The sequence below is a fragment of the Elephas maximus genome, chromosome 5, assembly GCF_024166365.1.
Source record: "Elephas maximus indicus isolate mEleMax1 chromosome 5, mEleMax1 primary haplotype, whole genome shotgun sequence".
In the NCBI taxonomy this organism is placed as follows: domain Eukaryota; kingdom Metazoa; phylum Chordata; class Mammalia; order Proboscidea; family Elephantidae; genus Elephas; species Elephas maximus.
The window spans coordinates 98,317,540-98,334,974 of record NC_064823.1 but is presented as its reverse complement, the minus strand read 5'-3'; the positions used below and the strand labels follow the sequence as shown (position 1 = coordinate 98,334,974).

General features: G+C 33.3%; 1 protein-coding gene across 12 annotated transcripts in view; it reads left to right on the top strand.

Moving 5' to 3' along the window:
* Nucleotides 1-17,435, top strand: part of ADGRL3 (adhesion G protein-coupled receptor L3) — a 945,099-nt gene that overhangs the window by 851,422 nt on the left and 76,242 nt on the right. For all 12 annotated transcript variants that reach the window (XM_049886210.1, XM_049886209.1, XM_049886208.1 and 9 more), the window contains 2 exons: nucleotides 6,934-7,000; nucleotides 8,957-9,048. In XM_049886210.1, coding sequence (XP_049742167.1) covers nucleotides 6,934-7,000; nucleotides 8,957-9,048 — 159 coding nt within the window. The remainder of the gene's footprint in view (nucleotides 1-6,933; nucleotides 7,001-8,956; nucleotides 9,049-17,435) is intronic.

Here is a 17,435-nt window from a genome sequence, read left to right as displayed (position 1 = left end):
TGGGGCAGTTCTACTCTGTCCTATAGGGTCACTGTAAGTCGGAATCGACTAGACGGCACTGGCTTTGGTTTGGTTTGGGTGATCTTTTGGAATTAGATCACCAGGCGTTTCATCCAAGATGCCTCTGAGTGGACTCAAACAGCCAAACTTTCAGTTAGTAGCCAAGCGCTTAACCGCTTGTGCCACCTAGGGACTCCTATCTTATATATAAGCATGTTTATAACATTTTATTGACAGCAAGCATCCACCTTACTGGGTATATTATTACTAGGTGTGATTCACTATAGCTTGGCTAGTGAGAAATACTGCAGATAATGAAGAATTATTTTCCATTTACATATCAAAGTAATCATTCGATGTATGTCTGGGGAGTGCATATGCTATTTTATCAAGACCAGGAATTATGTGTGTAGAGATTGAGTGGTTATTGTGTCATTCCTTAATTACCAGAGAAACCTATGCTTAGGTATAAAATGTCATCCTAAATAATAATTCTGGTTTGAGCATAAGTTTTCATAGGAAGGTGTTAGCTAAACCAAAATCATATTAGAGAACATTAGGACTGTTGTCCTGTTATTTCCAAAATGCACTGATATATTGACCTTAAAGCTGAATGTTGGATTTGGCTTCTTATTGGAACCAAAGAAAGATGATAACTTCCACAGCTATCATTAAACATTTCGTTGTTGCTGGCTGCTGTTGAGTCAGCCCCCAACCCATGGTGACCCCATGCACAACTGAAGAAAATTCTGTCCAGTTCTATCAGTTGTGGGTCAGAATGTTGTGATTCATAGGGTTTTCATTACCTAATCTTCAGAAGTAGATCACCAGGCCTTTCTTTCTAGTCTGTCTTAGTCTGAAAGTTCTGCTGACACCTGTTCAGCATCATAGCAACACACAAGCCTCCACTGACAGACAGATGGTGGCTGTACATCAGGTGTGTAGAACTCGGGTCTCCTGTAGAGAAAGCGAGAATTCTACCACTGAACCAACATTGCCCCCTTATACATTGAGAGATCACCTTATAAAATATCATGACCTCACTACCTAGGATGGCTGCAATCAAAAAGACAAATAAGTATTGGTGAGGATGTGGAGAAATTGGAACCCTCATATATGGCTGGTACAACCACTTTAGATAACAGTTTGTTAGGTCTTCACCATGTTAAACATAGAGCTACTATATGACCCGACAATTCCACTCCTAGGCATATTCTCAAGAGAAATGAAAACATATGTCCACAAAAGACTTGTACACAAGTGTTCATAGCAGCATTATTTATAGTAGCCAGAAAGTGGAAACAACCCCAATGTCTATCCACTCATGAACAGATAAATAAAATGGTACATCTATATAATGGAATATTATTTGGCAATAAAAACTTAATGAAGCACTAAATCACACTACGCAGTGGTTAAGAGTTGTGCTGCAAACCGAAAAGTCTGCAGTTCAAACCCACCAGCCACTCCATGGAAACCCTATGGGGCAGTTCTACTCTGTCCTTGAGGGCCGCTATGACTTGGAATTGACTCAACAGCAACAGGCTGGTTTTTTTTTTTTTTTTTTTTTAATGCATGCTAAACATGGATAGTTTTTTTTTTAAACATGGATACACATCAAAAACATGTTAAGTGAAAGAAACCTGTCACAAAAGACTATATAGCATGATCCTATTTATACAAAATATCCAGAATAGACAAATCTTTAGAGAGAAAGTGTAGAGGTTGGCTAGGCATGGGGAAAAGGAGCGTGGCGCGACAACTGGAGGAAGAGGGAATGAATAGTGACTGCTGATGAGTGCAGTGTTTCTTTTAGGTGTAATGAAAATATTCTAAAATTATATTATGGTGATGTTTGTTCGACTTTTAAATATATGAAAAACCATTGAATTGTAAACTAGGTAAATTTTACAGTATATAAATTATATTAAAATAAAGCTGTCTAGAAAATACTAAAATTTTCACTGATTTGTCAATAGAGGACCTTACATTTAGGAAGACTCAAAATAAATTTCCTTTAATTTGTAGCAATATTGTTTTCAACTATAAAATAGTATCAAACAGCATCCATTTATAAGAGTAATCATTACTGTTGTTATGCTATCACTTCCCAGTGATTTGAGCAAGATGAGGCCACAGAAATTACCCTAATATTTAATATTGATAAATTATAATGGATAGTGTTGTTGTAACCTTTATGCTCCATCATAAAAATGTGGGATGTATTTTGCTAGAGACATAGTGAAACTCTTTTTTTTAAATAGCATCATATTGTGAACATTGAGACAAACATAATGTATGTTTGGTGTATTAAAGCTAGTTTTTAATATAAGATCCAAGTCTGTAAAAGAAAAAGAAATAGCTGGCCACAAAATGCCAGTTGTGATTATCACTAGTCACACTCCATCCATGCATCAATCAGCCAGCCTTTTTTTTTTCCAATCCGTACAATTGCTTACAAGGTATTTCAAGATTAGATGCATGTATGAGAATAAGAGAGTATTGAGTGTGGTGTGATGGAAAAGGCATAAAACAATTCTTACCAGATGTATTATGCAATAAGCTTAGAACTAGTTTTATTATGATAAATTGTGTATCTCTGCTTTTTCCCCTTCTCTTCCTTCTTCTTGCCCCATTTCTCTCTTCTCTTTATTCCCTCTTTACTCCCTCGATCTTGCCAGATGTATGTAGGTAAAATATAGATGGATATACATATGTTACAGAGAAAAGGAGATTACATGATTTATAAACTCTCAAAAAAAAAAAAAACTCTCATAAACAACATATAATTCAGCTTTGCAGATTTCATGCTGCAAAAGTAGCCAAAGATTGCTTACTGGTTACATTTAATACTCACCAAGGATAGTTTAGTACATGATTAAACTCCTTTTTTTTTTTTTTTAGAAAATAGAGCAAACAATATTCTTAAATTTATATTCCTTCAAAAAACTTTGGCTGATAGTAAGAACCAATATGAGTGAATTAAATAAGTAAAGAAAAAAAAAAAGAGTGTTGCAAAGCATATTAATGATGCTACATTAAACATGCTAACTTCGAATAAGGATCTAAGCTCTGGTAATTTTATTATTATCTAAGAGCATTTTGCAGCATACATTCTAAGCAACATTTATGTATGTTGGGTAATTGGCTTATTTTTCTAAATATGGAATCAAGCCTTTTTTAAATCACTAATGGTAATAAAATGATGAGGAGAGGTTGAGCAGAGGAGAATGAACTTCAGAAGTTTGGCTTCTGGTTATTATTTTGTTTGGAGAAATTAACTTGGCTTATTATTTTATTTTTCTCTTTTCTGAGTAAATATGATAGTGGTACTTGCTGAATTGGTAATTGACATTTTTATGGAAGAATGATCCAGGTATCAAAATGTTTATTATTTAATTTTTAATGGTGTTTTTTGTAACTAGATTATTCTGAAGGGAACACTATTCTTGTGACTTAGAACCACTTCTTTAGAGTATTGACATTAATAAACTCATATTAATTCAATAAAACTTCATCATATATATAACAATATGTGCTGTTTTTAATTTTAAAAAAATGCCACAAAAAGATAATTTTAATGAGATCTTTAGATTAGATAAATTAAAAAAAAAAAGACTGAAGTCAAGGTTATGATAAATGACAGTGCTTCTTTAAATTCTAGAATCTATCTGATATCAAAAGTATTTTCAGTAGAGTGTTTTTGCTTATTTCAACACTGAGTCATATCCTTTGTTACAGTACTGCTATAACCATGATTTGTAAATTATATACATATAACAAAACTTGATAAAAAGGAAAAGAATTAGCATATCTTAAAAATAAAATCAGACTGGCCCATCGAAATTACTTATTTCACAAATTGTGTGTTCTTTGGTGGATTAAGGCAATTTTCAGATGAACCTGATTCTTCAATTGCAGGTCTATCTGTCCATTTACACGTTGGACTTTATTGTGCTTAGTGTGATAAGTTATTTCTTAGAACATTTGTCTCACTAATTTGGCCTGTTCGCCCCTTAACCACTGGCTTTGCGTTGTATCCAAATGACATTAAATAGCCTAGATTTATAGAATATTCTGAGGTGAAATACATATAGGCCTAGGTATGTATATACACACTCCTCAAAATGCTTTCCTTCAACTTAAAGCCAGAGTGAATGGTTTCAATATTGGCACAGTGAACTCAGGGCAGGAATCATGCAAATTTTTTAAGGTAGTTAATGAGAAGGAGAGGAAATACAGAAAGCTTTGAAAAAGCCAGCAGGTAGCCAAAAACAACAGCAGGTGTGGCCATATGGCAATCAAATTAGAAAAGGGATGCTTGCCACAGTGCCTTCCAGGAGACACTAAAGCCAGGCAGCATCATGGAGAGATGATTTACTCAGTACATTTTAAGTGTTTCATATCGCCTCCTTTCATTGTTCAGTACTGAAAGGAATTTGAATCTATTGTGTCAAATAGATATTGAAGAATTTTTTAAAGAAAACAATACGTTCTAGAGTAATTTTACTTCCATATTTAGAGGAGATCAACAAATTCTGCACCTTTATTTCCAAATAAAGCATTTGCTAAGCTGAGACCATTTTCAAAAAAAGTAAAGCTTGATAAGCCTAAAATTTAAGGACATTATTTTAACAAAATATTTGGTGAGAAGATGATTTAAAATTTTATAATTTTCTGCTTCATCCATGAAAATTTCTGCAAATGTAAGAAAACTTATTTGTGTAAGAAGTCCTTAACCTGTAAAATAACATTTTCTGGAAGCTTTCCTGAAGCATAATTCCCTAGAAAAATAAATTGCTGAAAATGTGTTTTGGTTTCAGATTAGCTCTCAAAAATTTGTTTGAGCTACAGAATAACTGGGGCTATATTATTAAATGTATTATCAGTATCGCATCATGTTGCTACTAGTTCAGCAATATTCTTGAACTGCAAATGTATGTGTTCTAGCCTGGGAAAATATCCATGCTTTGTCCATTTTTTTTTTTTTTTTTTACCCTGAGGGAAAAGGGTCTTTCTTGAGAAACCAGAGAGACCCATAAAAATTTCTCCTCCTCAGGTCTGGTGGTCGTGGTAATAAACTAGCCTATGGTAAGAATGAAGACAGTGCTCATATTTCAACTTTGAGTTCTGTTGATTGTTATGCTTACAAGATAGTGCCACATTCCTTTTTTCCATGACCAAAATTTTTGAGCAACAATAATAAAAAAGGTAACTATTATTCCAACAAACTAATGGCCAACATCTTAAGTATTTATTGCTTTGTTGATGACTTTTACCCCACAAACAGGATTATTATGTTTACTTTGAATAAAGAGAAATCTTCTTATATATGCAAAAAGTATGAACTTAAAATTGGTGTATTACTGAAGAGCCTATTAGACTTCTTTTAGAATTAGTTGACATAGATTTAGCTTAATAAAAAGTGAATACATTTTGTGGTTTTGAAATTGATTTGCTTTAGGGAATTTGATTATTTTTTGGATCAAAAACCTAGCTTTTAAACTTTTTTTAAAGAAATTTAAAAGTTACGGAAAAGGAAAAAAAAATCAATAAACATTACTGCTTCCATCACTCAAAAGTTACAACTGTCAGCATTTTGGCATATTTGCTTTCAGTAATGATTAAAATGAAACATATGTTAAAGCCCTTTTAGTCCACTTCTAGTCTTTTTCAGTCTCATGTAAGAGTCAACCACTAATATGAGTTTGGTGGTTTTTTTTTTCCTTTTCATTAGAAAAAATGTACATATATATGTATTTATCGACAATTTAGAGTATTGCTTTAAGCGTGTAGTTCATGGCATTGATTCTTCATCTTTTTTTCTAACCACTCAACTTTGTTTTTGTGATCATGTCTATTGACAGATCTAAACCTACTTCCTCCCTTTTAGCTGTTTTATAATGCTTTGCATTATGAATAGAAAACATTTTCTATATCCACTCCCCTATTAAAAGACATTTATAAATTCCTTTTTAAATAGATTTTCTGGTATTCCATCATTGCTTAGATTTAACTAATATTTTTAGAATCACAGAAATATTTAAGTACTTAGTATTTGCATGTTTAGACCGCGTAACAAACCACTCTTGAATTTTTACCACTGTAGATGTTTTCTTTTTCTAATTAAGCCTCAAAATGGCAAATGATTCAAGATATTATTTTTAACATCAAATGTAACTTGTTCAAAATTTATATTAATCTTGCTTATAACCAGTCACTTCCATTTTGTCTTCCTGTCACACTGAAGAATGAAAATGTAATTTCCCAGAGGCTTTAAGAATTGGGGGAGTATTAAATGTAGCTGAAATTAAGTGATTAATAATTTACTTTTGGGTCATGAATCAACTTCATGGGCTGCTAAGGGTCATTTGCAACCACAGAAGCGCTAGCAGTAACAATGCGCTTTTTAAGACTTGAGAACTCTCAAAGGCAGGCTATCCAACCTAATTAAACTTCAATTTTCTGATACCAAATTTATTTCTTCTTTGTACTGAATTTCCTTAGATCTTCTTGACAGGGAGATGTCACTTTCCCTGACAGGTAATAGACAGGTTATGTAGCACCGTAATTGGAGAGAAAAGGCTAGCTTAAAGCTACTTGATTTAATGGCTATGTGTATGGCTTTTGGCTTTTTCTTTCCTTTTTTTTTTTTTTTCTTTAAGGTTTCTGTGACAGACACAAAAGGCTTTAGCAAATAGGCCCAGTGCCATTTTCCCCCTGCTTCCTCCAGAGGTAATTATCTTACTCCATCAATAGTGCTGTCAGAAATTGGGCACGTAATTCAGCATTTAAATGAACAAGCAATGTAATATTTCCTGTCTCCCAGTGGAATGCTTTGCAGCTCACATTCTTCTCTGTCACTCGCTCACTCTTGATGTATGTCCCATACCCAGTCCTTGAATGCCTTCTCTCCCTTGTGTTTCACTGCAGATGTTGGCTCCGACTTGACACCTATTTCATTTGGAGTTTTATAGGACCAGCGACCTTGATAATTATGGTAAGAACTCCTAATTAACTATGTGGTTCCCAGGTCAAGATATAAAACTGTTCACTGTTCCTGTACAATATATCTTTAATTCACATAGGTTAATGTGAGGAAAGCATGTACTTATTTGACCCTACCAAACTCAAGCAATTAGACATTCATTATAGTCCACTTGTACATTGTAAATAGTTGGTCAAAACCGTTGGGAGAAGAAAACATGCATTTGCAAGAGCTTATGCAATGCCGTGGCAATTCAGGAGTTCAATCTAACGTAATCTATTTGGTTTGTAGACATTGGAAAAGTGAGGACTAACTTTGATAACAGTATTTCCCTTTATTACTCGTTCTTATTTGAAATAGGAATGGAATCAAAAACTGGAAAATTAGGAAAACACCTTAATGTTCCTCCCAGTTTTATCTGTTTTTACATAAATCTCAAAAACTTTTAAATTTAATAAAAACTTAAGAAAGGCACAATCAAATAAGCAAACACAGAATTATGCTTCCTTTTTTTATTTTTAGATATATTATATCTTGATTTCAAGTATGAATTACTCCTAATTTAGATAAAATTCCTTTGTCTTATGTTTATACATGGAATTTTAAAAAACAATACTGTTATCCATTTTATTTAAATAAAATGTTAGCCCCTTGATTTAGAATTAAAAATAGGTCTAAAATCCCTCATCTGAAATCCTCGGGGCCAAACATGTCTTAGAATTCAGAAGTTTTTCGTACATTTTAGAAATGTAATATGGTACATGTACTGCATACTATATGATGCCCCTAGTGGGGAACAGGCAGTTGTCCAATACCAAACACATCAACTAATGCTCTTACTAGAGACTAGGCAACATGCTGAAGCCAAATGCAGCAGTATTTCAGCAGAGAAAACTAGGAATAATAAGAGAAAGCAGAATAAAACCATAAAGAGCCTTATGTCAGTTCAAACAAGATTTTCCCACCAATAGGTTCAGTTCAGGTTAAATTTTTTTAGCCACCGAATATGTATTTTAAAGCTTTTCACTTTTCTGACTTTTAGGGTTTGGGGATGGTTAATAAAGGATTGTGTACCTATATTATCAGAGAACTCCAGTGGAGTTTATAATTGGACTTTCCTAGTCCCCACCAATCTCAAAATGTGTAATATATAAATGCATAAGACGGTAAAGGGCAATTCAATGTGTTTTTTATATACAGTTTACATGTATATGATATACAGAATTTTTACTATACCTTTCTGTTTTGTTTGGTTTTAAATCATGCTTTCTCTGGTTCTAGTGATACAGTAATATCATTGAGAGTTCCCACTTCTTTAGTTTGTGGTAGAATCAGAATTTAACCAGCGTTTTTACAGAGCCCTGGTGGTGCAGTACTTAAGAGCTTGGCTGTTAACCAGACGGTCAGCAGTTTGAATCCACCAGCCTTCCTTGGAAACCCTGTGGAGCTGTTCTCCTCTGTCCTATAGGGTCGCTATGAGTCAGAATAGATTCGACAGCAAGGTTTGGTTTTTGGTTATAATGCCAGCTGTTCAAAAATATATTAATTTTAGTATTTGTGTTTCTGTAATACAACATTTGAAAATATATCCCTAAACAATAAGCTTGGGACTATGTTCAGTATGTAGAAGTAGGAATACACCTAGAATAATTATTAATAGTTTTTCTTTAAGGAAAATACACTGGTAAAAGGGGTTTGAGTTATTTTAAGATTTCTACACCATAATTCTAACTGCTGCCAATTTTGTATTTGTGTGTATTTGGCATAGCAGTATTGTGTAACTCAGTAGTATCCCAATTCCCCAGATGGACTTCTTGCCTTTATTAAAATGCTAGGTAGTCATCTATGATCCAATCTCTTTAAAAGTGTAGTGAGAGCTAATTTTCCAGAACAATGCACCTGTTACTGAGAATGGACTTTTTTTTTTCTACTCCAGTTGTGCTACATAACACTACTTTTATATTCCAGCTTAATGTAATCTTCCTTGGGATTGCTTTATATAAAATGTTTCATCATACTGCCATACTGAAACCTGAATCAGGCTGTCTTGATAATATCAAGTAAGTGATTTTTCTTTTTGTTTTCCTTCAGCTGCCTTACTATGGTACTCTAAAATATTGCATATATACAATATGTATGTTTATATTTTATCAAAATCTTGTGACAAAATGGCAAAGAAGATCAGTGTGTTATCTTGGCTGAATAAAACCTGATAAGATAGTATTATTTTGATAATAAATTATTTATTATTATTTGCTGGTAAGATGCTGAGGTGACTTGATCTGCCTGAAAATAAGTACAATGAAGTCCTGCCTTCAAAGAAACTTTCTTTTTTTCCCCATAAACTGTGATTTACAGCATGGTAAGTTTTTAATATCTGTGTTTACTTGTTTTGTCCTAAAGCAAACCCTATATTTTTAGATCAGGACAGGCTATTATTTCTTAGACCAATAACTGTGTCAGTTTCTTACCCGGCACTTCCCTCTTCAGGCTGATGTGATGAGAGCAGATGATGATGCTGGCACGTGCCAGAAGGGGGTTTTGCCCCATGGGAGAGGAACCTGGAAATTATGAACCTGGGAGTTTATGTAGAAAATGCTGTACAGCGCCCTCCTCTCAGAGAGAAGGAGGGAGAGAGAGAAACTTCATCTCCTTCATATAAACAAGTCTTTTGGAATATTAACTAGTTACCCCCCCCCTTTTTCTTTCTGGCCTCCAAGTATATATTTTAAAACTTTTCACTTTTCTAATGTTTTGGCTTTTTGTCCCCCTTTGAAACACTAACACATACCTCCTGGGAGGTAAATCTCTGTAGTGGTGTCTCACTGTCTATTCAGTCATCTTTTAACTTCCAAGCTTTGTTCTTTAACCCAGGTTTCACTTTTATATGTTCAGAAAGTCATATCTATGCATAAAAAAAAAAAGAGTGCCATCGACATAGACATGTAAATAATTACATCACTTTCCAATGCTAGTAGTGCTTTCTTTATATACACAAAAATATGGTAACTTACATTTTCTAAAAAGAAAAGTAGTTGAGTTACTTGGTGTAACAACAACAACAAAAAAAAACTTGTTCTTTTAAAGTCAGTGACGTTTGAGAAAGACAGCAACATTGAGATGTGATTTCATCATTATTACATGTCAAATACCAAACTGAATTTTTATAGAATTTGCTGATATTGTGTATTAACTCAGTTAAATATCATTGTTTAAGTAAATGTGCTTCTAGAAATTTTATGCAGTCACTGTGACTTTCATGTGCTACTGACATTCTCCTGAGAGATCAGCTATGTCGCCCATTTTCCATCTTTCTACATCCAGTGCCTGACGTATGTTCTGGCCCACAGAAGACCCTCAATGAATCTTTAGAAGATAAATTAATACAAAGACTTTAGGGAAAAAAGGTGTATTGACATTAAGAGGTTACTTTTACTGAAGAAGACATCTGTCTAAATTAATTGAAAGGAGAGTCAAGGAATTAGAAAAATAAAAATACAATGGAGCAAAGCTAGCAATCATCCACTTTAAGTAATAATATTTGTAGTTTTTAATACTACTTAATTAAGATAATAGTCATTATATTATTGAATGATGTGAAATTAAACTGTCCTTGTTAAATATGAAAATTCCATGAGCTGTTTGTTTCTGATGAGATTTAATATGAATAGACTCATAAAATAATTTTTGTCTTTATCATAACACATTTTTACTCACTGAAATGTATTATAACAGTTGTTTTGATTATTCTACAATATAAAATGAAGCCTCTGTAATATTTTTGTATCATTTGTGTTATGTTGTTAAAGTACTATCAGAAAGAAGTGAATAAAACTTTGATATTTTTATAACATATTTTATCAGATTAAAACTCAGAAAGAATATCCATTCTTTATCATAATCTTCAAGTATACTTTTTTTAGTCAATGTCTTACTTTTTTGGCCAATTTAGCAAAGGTAAAATTTTGTCTTACCTTTAACTTTGTAACTTGTAATTATTATTATCACATATTTTAAAAGAGTATTTCGCTTTCTCAATATTCATGTGTATTCCTTTAGGCAATATGGGCTAAATTGTTATGATATTACTGTTTGGAAAAACAAACAAAAAACAAGAGCTACTAGTTGCAGTTTGTGGCACTGATGACATCAAGTTTTATATTACAAAGACAAGTAAAACCTTAAACCAGAATTCAGTCTAAACTGATAGGATGTAGACGTGAGCTAGTTATTTAACTTTTCTGTGTCTTCCTTTCCTCTTTGAATTTAGTGCAATAGTTAAACAAACCTGACCATAAAATGAGCAGAGGATTATAAAGGTATTTTGATGACACTTAAAATAAAATGTCATTAAAGGACAGATGAGAAATAATCATTAGAACGGGGTATAGAGGTTGGTATTAACATGGAGGAGACACGAATACAAATATGCTGATGGTAAAGAACCAGTGAGGGAGAGATTAAAAACACAGGAAAGGGAGTCATGTTTGTAGTTATGACCTCAGTTGATGTTGGGAATGTGATCCAGAGCAGTGGTAGAACAAGTTACACTACATTAGTTTCCAAGATGGGCATTTTCCTCCTGAGCTGATAGAGGCCAGGAAGGAGGACCCTTGTTCACTTAGACTGGATAAAGTAAGTAAGAATAGGTGAGACAGATGAAGTAAATAAGAGTAGTGTTGGTAGAACCAGAATAGGACAATAAATTGAGGGATTTTTACCTACTATCCACCATGAAATAGGATAGGCATTAATTTTCAGTATAAAAGGTGTGTCATTGAGAGATAATGAGGTAGAAATCTTGAAAAACATTTTCTAGTACTTTCCAGAATCTGAAAGATTTTATTTTATTTTAAGTAATTATATTGACTATTTAAGAAGTGGATGTAAAGAAACCATTAGGTGTAATTGCTAAGGGAAGGATTTAAGGAATGTGACAAAGACTTTGAACATTAGCTAAACATACAATTTTTAGTATTCTTTTTATTATAAGATATATATTTTACAGTGGTAGGGTGATGTGAGAGAAATTATTCATTTTAAAGGCAACATTTATTTGGAAAGCTTTTTATTTGTTTTTGAGTGTATGGCTAAGCACGTAAGAATGATGACTTTTTTGGTTTTGTTTTATTGTAAAATGGTGAACAAGGTGGGCCACTTTGCTTAGTTTTTTTAGATAAAAACCTTTTGGAAGCCAGTATCATTCTAAAACAGTTCATTCATTTTTCAAATATTTATTGCCCTTATCATACATGTTCTTTCACACATAATTATCTTTTATCTAAAGTGTGTTCTCTTCTCACATTCACTGCCACCACCATTCTTTAAGCTAACATCACCTTCTGCAGAACCACTGCAGTGGTCTCCTAATTCCTCTCCCTACATTGATCCATGCCCCTGCCTTCACCAGCTAAAGTGATCTCTTGAAAAGTCTAAATCTGATCATGCCTCTTTCCTGGGTAAAACTCTTCAGTAGTTTCCCATTACTCCTACACTAATGTCCAGACTCCCTACCATGGTTCAGTAGACCTTCCTGATTGCTTTGCCCCTTTCTTTCTCTTCACCCTCATTCATGCCATGTGCCCTCTCTGGCCATACTAGATGTGCTCCGTTTTGCTTCAGGCCTTATTTCTTCTGTTCCTCTGCTTTTTCTTCCCCAACTCTATGTCTGGCTAACTTCTATTAACCCTAATTAATGTAATTATTATTTTTTAATTCCAAATTTACTTCAAGGTCATCATACCAAACACCTTTTGAGGTTACTATAGAATTTTATTTGGCTAGCTTCTTATTTGATTAACGATATGCTTTAGATTAAAAAAAATAGTAAAACTTGAGTAAATTATTATAGGTAACATGATTACTGAGAAAGTGAAGTATGCGAAATCTCAGGTTTAACTAAAAAAAAAAGGAATTAAAATCAGTAAGAAATTTCTTTTTCATGCTTGCTTATGTCATTTGCACCTTTTCTATTAAAATAGATAATATCTTTAGAGGAAAAAAAGTAACTCTTGTTATTTGAACTTTCTGGTTTAGTTTCTGACAAATTGAAATTGGAGCTAAAATCTAACCTAATTTAGTTTTACAAATAATAACACATGTAAATATGGATAAGACATTATTGAATTATTACTAGCACAAAAGTAACTTATGGTATGACTACAGTATTATGACATGTAAAAGTTTAATTCATGAGAAACTCTTGACACTTAGCTTCAAAATAAAAATTGATAGTTTCTGTTAAACACTCAATTCTATTATTGAAAAATATATTTAAAAACATGACAGTGACTTTGAAGAATAAAAAGTTATAACAGAGTCTTTTAGGCCTAGAAAGTAAATGGGTATCTATATGAAGTGGAGCCCTGGTGGCACAGTGGTTAAATATTTGGCTACAAACCAAAAAGTCAGCAGTTTGACTACTAATGTAGTATTCGCCTTGGAGACCCTATGGCAAAGTTCTACTCTGTCTTGTAGGGTTGCTATGGGTCGGAATTGACTTGACAACAACGAGTTTATATGAAGCGAACAAGAATTTATCAGGCTTACCTTTCCTACGTCTGTTGATTTACCCTTTCCCATTGACAGATTTCTACACCTATGCTTTTGATTTTGACCTAGTCATGATTTCTGATATCTGGTCTTACCCTTTAACTTAGGTTTTACAGGAGAGATGGGTTGGAAAATATATTGTCAGATGGATTTAAGAAGTACCTTTTACTTTCCTCCTTCTCTGTTCTCATTGCCTAAGGAAGACTCAATGGCAGACAGGAGAAATGTCTTTAGCATCTGACCCACTGGGTTTGAATTTCTGCTCTGTCCTGTAATGGTTATATGACTTTGCAAGTTGCATAATGGTTATCAGTCTCAGTTTCTCCTCTAAAATGGGAATAAATGTACCCATTTTGTAGAATTTTTGTTAACAATTTAATGTAATTATACATGTAAAGAAATCTAAGATGGCTCCTGAATAGCTTCAGTGAAGCATAGAATAATGTTCTACTAGGATCCATAATAACTTATTCTGTTTCTTAATATGGAAATATTTACTTTGTGGACTGTATTTCTAGGTGTTGGTAGAAACACTTAAATTGAAAGAGAATTACATTCAGTTTGACTAGTATTAATTAGTACCCTTTGGGATCAAGGGTAGTAGGGTTCTAAAAATGTGGAAGAAAAAAAAAGTGATATAATCTTGAGAAATACAACAATATTACAAGACTATTCTAATGCTTTAAGTTTTCTTCTTTATATTAATAATAGATGTAGCCTGCTTTTCAAAATATCCTTTTTTTTTTTTAATACTCAAAAGTAATATTCTAAAAACAGCCTGAGCCTTTATGAGAAAAAGTATATCCAGTCCTGAAATGTATTTAATAAAAATGTTCATATACTTTGAAATTTTCTGGATAAATTTTAGTAAAATATTTCTAGGGCTTTCTCATTCACTGTATTCAGCCTACTTTGTAAACTGGAAGCTGGAACTTCAGAAAACCAGTTTAAAAACACTGACTGTCACAGGCACAAGGGAATTGTTATGCACCATGCCTTGAGATCAAATTAGTTTCAATTTTCCTGAAAATAATTAGGTTTATATGAGATACAAGAGAATTAAAGCCCTTTTTAATAATAAAAACATGAAAATTAGCCGTTCCTTTGCTCTTTATTTAGGGCTTGAACTCAGATTTGCTTTGTATCTGTCACAAAATGTATAGTCAGACTATGGGAAACCATGATAACCTGAGTTTCCTTATTAAATCAACATTTCTAAAGTAATTTTACATGCCACAGCAGAGTTAATACAAACGAGATGTTATTAAGATTATAATTTTTCCCCCAAAATAGTTAAGTCCCAGTTTTTGTAAGCACGGAATAAATCTGAGAATAATTGCAGTTAAATAGTATTTGTGCTTTCTCTTATGCACATATCTTATTCAACAATTTTTAATGTAGGAACTTTACATTTTACTTTTTAATTATTTATTGAGTTATTCAACAAATGAGAAGTGCTAACATATTGAATGTGTTTTGAAGACAAAATTTACAGAATTTGCTGATTCATTGGATATGAACTGTAAAGAAAGAAAAGTACACTGTGTCTCCAAGGTTTTGGCTAAGAGTATTGGAGGGCTGAGTTGTGATTAGAGTAGAAGACTGTGGAGGGAACCCATCTGGAGGCGAATTACGATTTTTTTTTTAAACAAGTTAACTTTGAAGGGCTTGCTTGACATTCCCATGCAAATGTTGAGTAGGCAGTTGGAGCTGTGAAAGCTGGAGGTATAAATCTGGAATTACTAGTGTATATGTTTTATTTTGGAAACCCTGGTGGCATAGGAGTTAAGTGCTGCAGCTGCTAACCAAAGGGTCGGCAGTTCGAATCCGCTAGGTGCTCCTTGGAAACTCTATGGGGCAGTTCTACTCTGTTCTATAGGGTAGCCACAGGGTCGCTATGAGTCGGAATCGACTCAACGGCACTGGGTTTGGTTTTTGGTTATATTTGATTTTAAACTCATAAGACTAGGTAAGATAAAATGATTGAAATTAAACACGGAAAAGAAGAGGACCTAGAACTAAAACCCTGGAGCATTCTCACATTTATCATTCTAGGTAATGTAAAATTTGTAAAGTGGATTCAGAAGGACCAGCCAGTGAGGCAGGAAGAAAGCTAGAGGTCCCGGAATCTAAGTGAATTTAGTGCTTCAAATAAGATAAGGACTAAGACTTGACCACTTGACTACTAACATGGAGGCCTTTGGTGTACTTGACAAAAGCTGTTTTGGTAGAGTGGTTGATGAACCCTTATTAGAATGGGATCAGGGAAGAATGGGAGGAGAGTTAAATACTACATGTAAAGACACCTTTTTGGAGGTGTTTTTTTTTCTGTAAACAGAAGCTGAGAAATACAGTCGCTAGCAGAAGAGGTGTTGGGTCAAAGCAGTTTTTTTTAGGTTTGATTGTATTGGTTGGTTAGTTTTTAAGTACAACAGGTATCACAGCTTTTTATTTTTAATCCGGTGAGAATGGACAATTTGTTGATCCTGGAAAAAGAGAAAATTTTACGGTATCTACACTTGATTGAAAAAAAAAAATTAGGCAAGAGGAAATGGGATCTAATGGAGGCTGCTGTTAGGAAGGATCATAGACAAGGCAGTTCATTCTTTATGTGATAAAACTATGACTGAGATCTGCTTATCTATTGACTACCAGGTGTTTAAGTTTAAAATAATGCAATAAATTATCCTGACTCCTAGGTACTAAGGTATTAAATACTCATTGTTCAGAAATAGTCATCTAAGCTGTAAAGCAAATATATGTAACCTTGAAAAATAGAACATCATTTTAAGACCATTTTAATCCTCTATTTTTCTCCTTCATATTAATAAATGCTGGTATATGTCCCATTTAAACTGTTGCTGTTGAGTTGATTCCAACTCATAGCTACCCAACAGAACAGAATACAATGGCCCCATAGGGTTTCCAATGCTGTAATCTTTATGGAAGCAGGCTGCCACATCTTCCTCCCACAAGACACCTGGTGGGCTCAAACCACCAACCTTTTGGTTAGCAGTTGAGTGCTTTAACCACCGTACCACCAGGGCTTCTTTTAGTAGTACGTATTGGACATTTATACAAAGCCAGGAAACCCTGGTGGCGTAGTGGTTAAGTGCTACGGCTGCTAACCAAGAGGTCAGCAGTTTGAATCCGCCAGGTGCTCCTTGGAAACTCTATGGGGCAGTTCTACTCTGTCCTATAGGGTCACTATGAGTCGGAATCGACTCAACGGCAATGGGTTTTGGTTATTGGTTGTAAAATAAATATTCTGATTATAAAATATTTCTATCCATATGTATACATATGTATATACATATGTTTCTGTGTATATATGCTTTTTATAAAATGCAAATGTCAAAGACTATTCATAAGTAAAAGGCTGTCATATTTTAAACACATTTAGTAATTTTGTGTGTAATTGCATTAATTTAAGAAATTAAATAAATATGTCGTATAGTTTCAGAAAAAGTTAATCATCTATAAAAACTAGCTAAGCAATGATATTCCTTTTCCTTTTAGCATTAATAAGATAAGCATTTTGATACCTTAAAAAATCCATTATTTAGCTATGTTCCTCAAAATAAAATGCAAACCTATGTACTATAAAATTTTATTAATCATACTGTGTAAAATAAATATACTGGTACACCTTTTTGGGATATAAAAAACACATTTTTTGTGTTTATTTCATAGAAATAAATGGCTATATATACAGAAAAAAAAAGAAAAAAGACTGAAAGGAAATGTACTAAAGTGCTACTAATGAATACCTCTTAGTGGCAAGATTATGTGTAATTTAAAATGTTCTTTTTATACACTCTTGAATTTTCTCATGTGTATATAATGAATACATAGCACTCCTATCAAAACATTTTATAAGAATTTGGCTCGACCT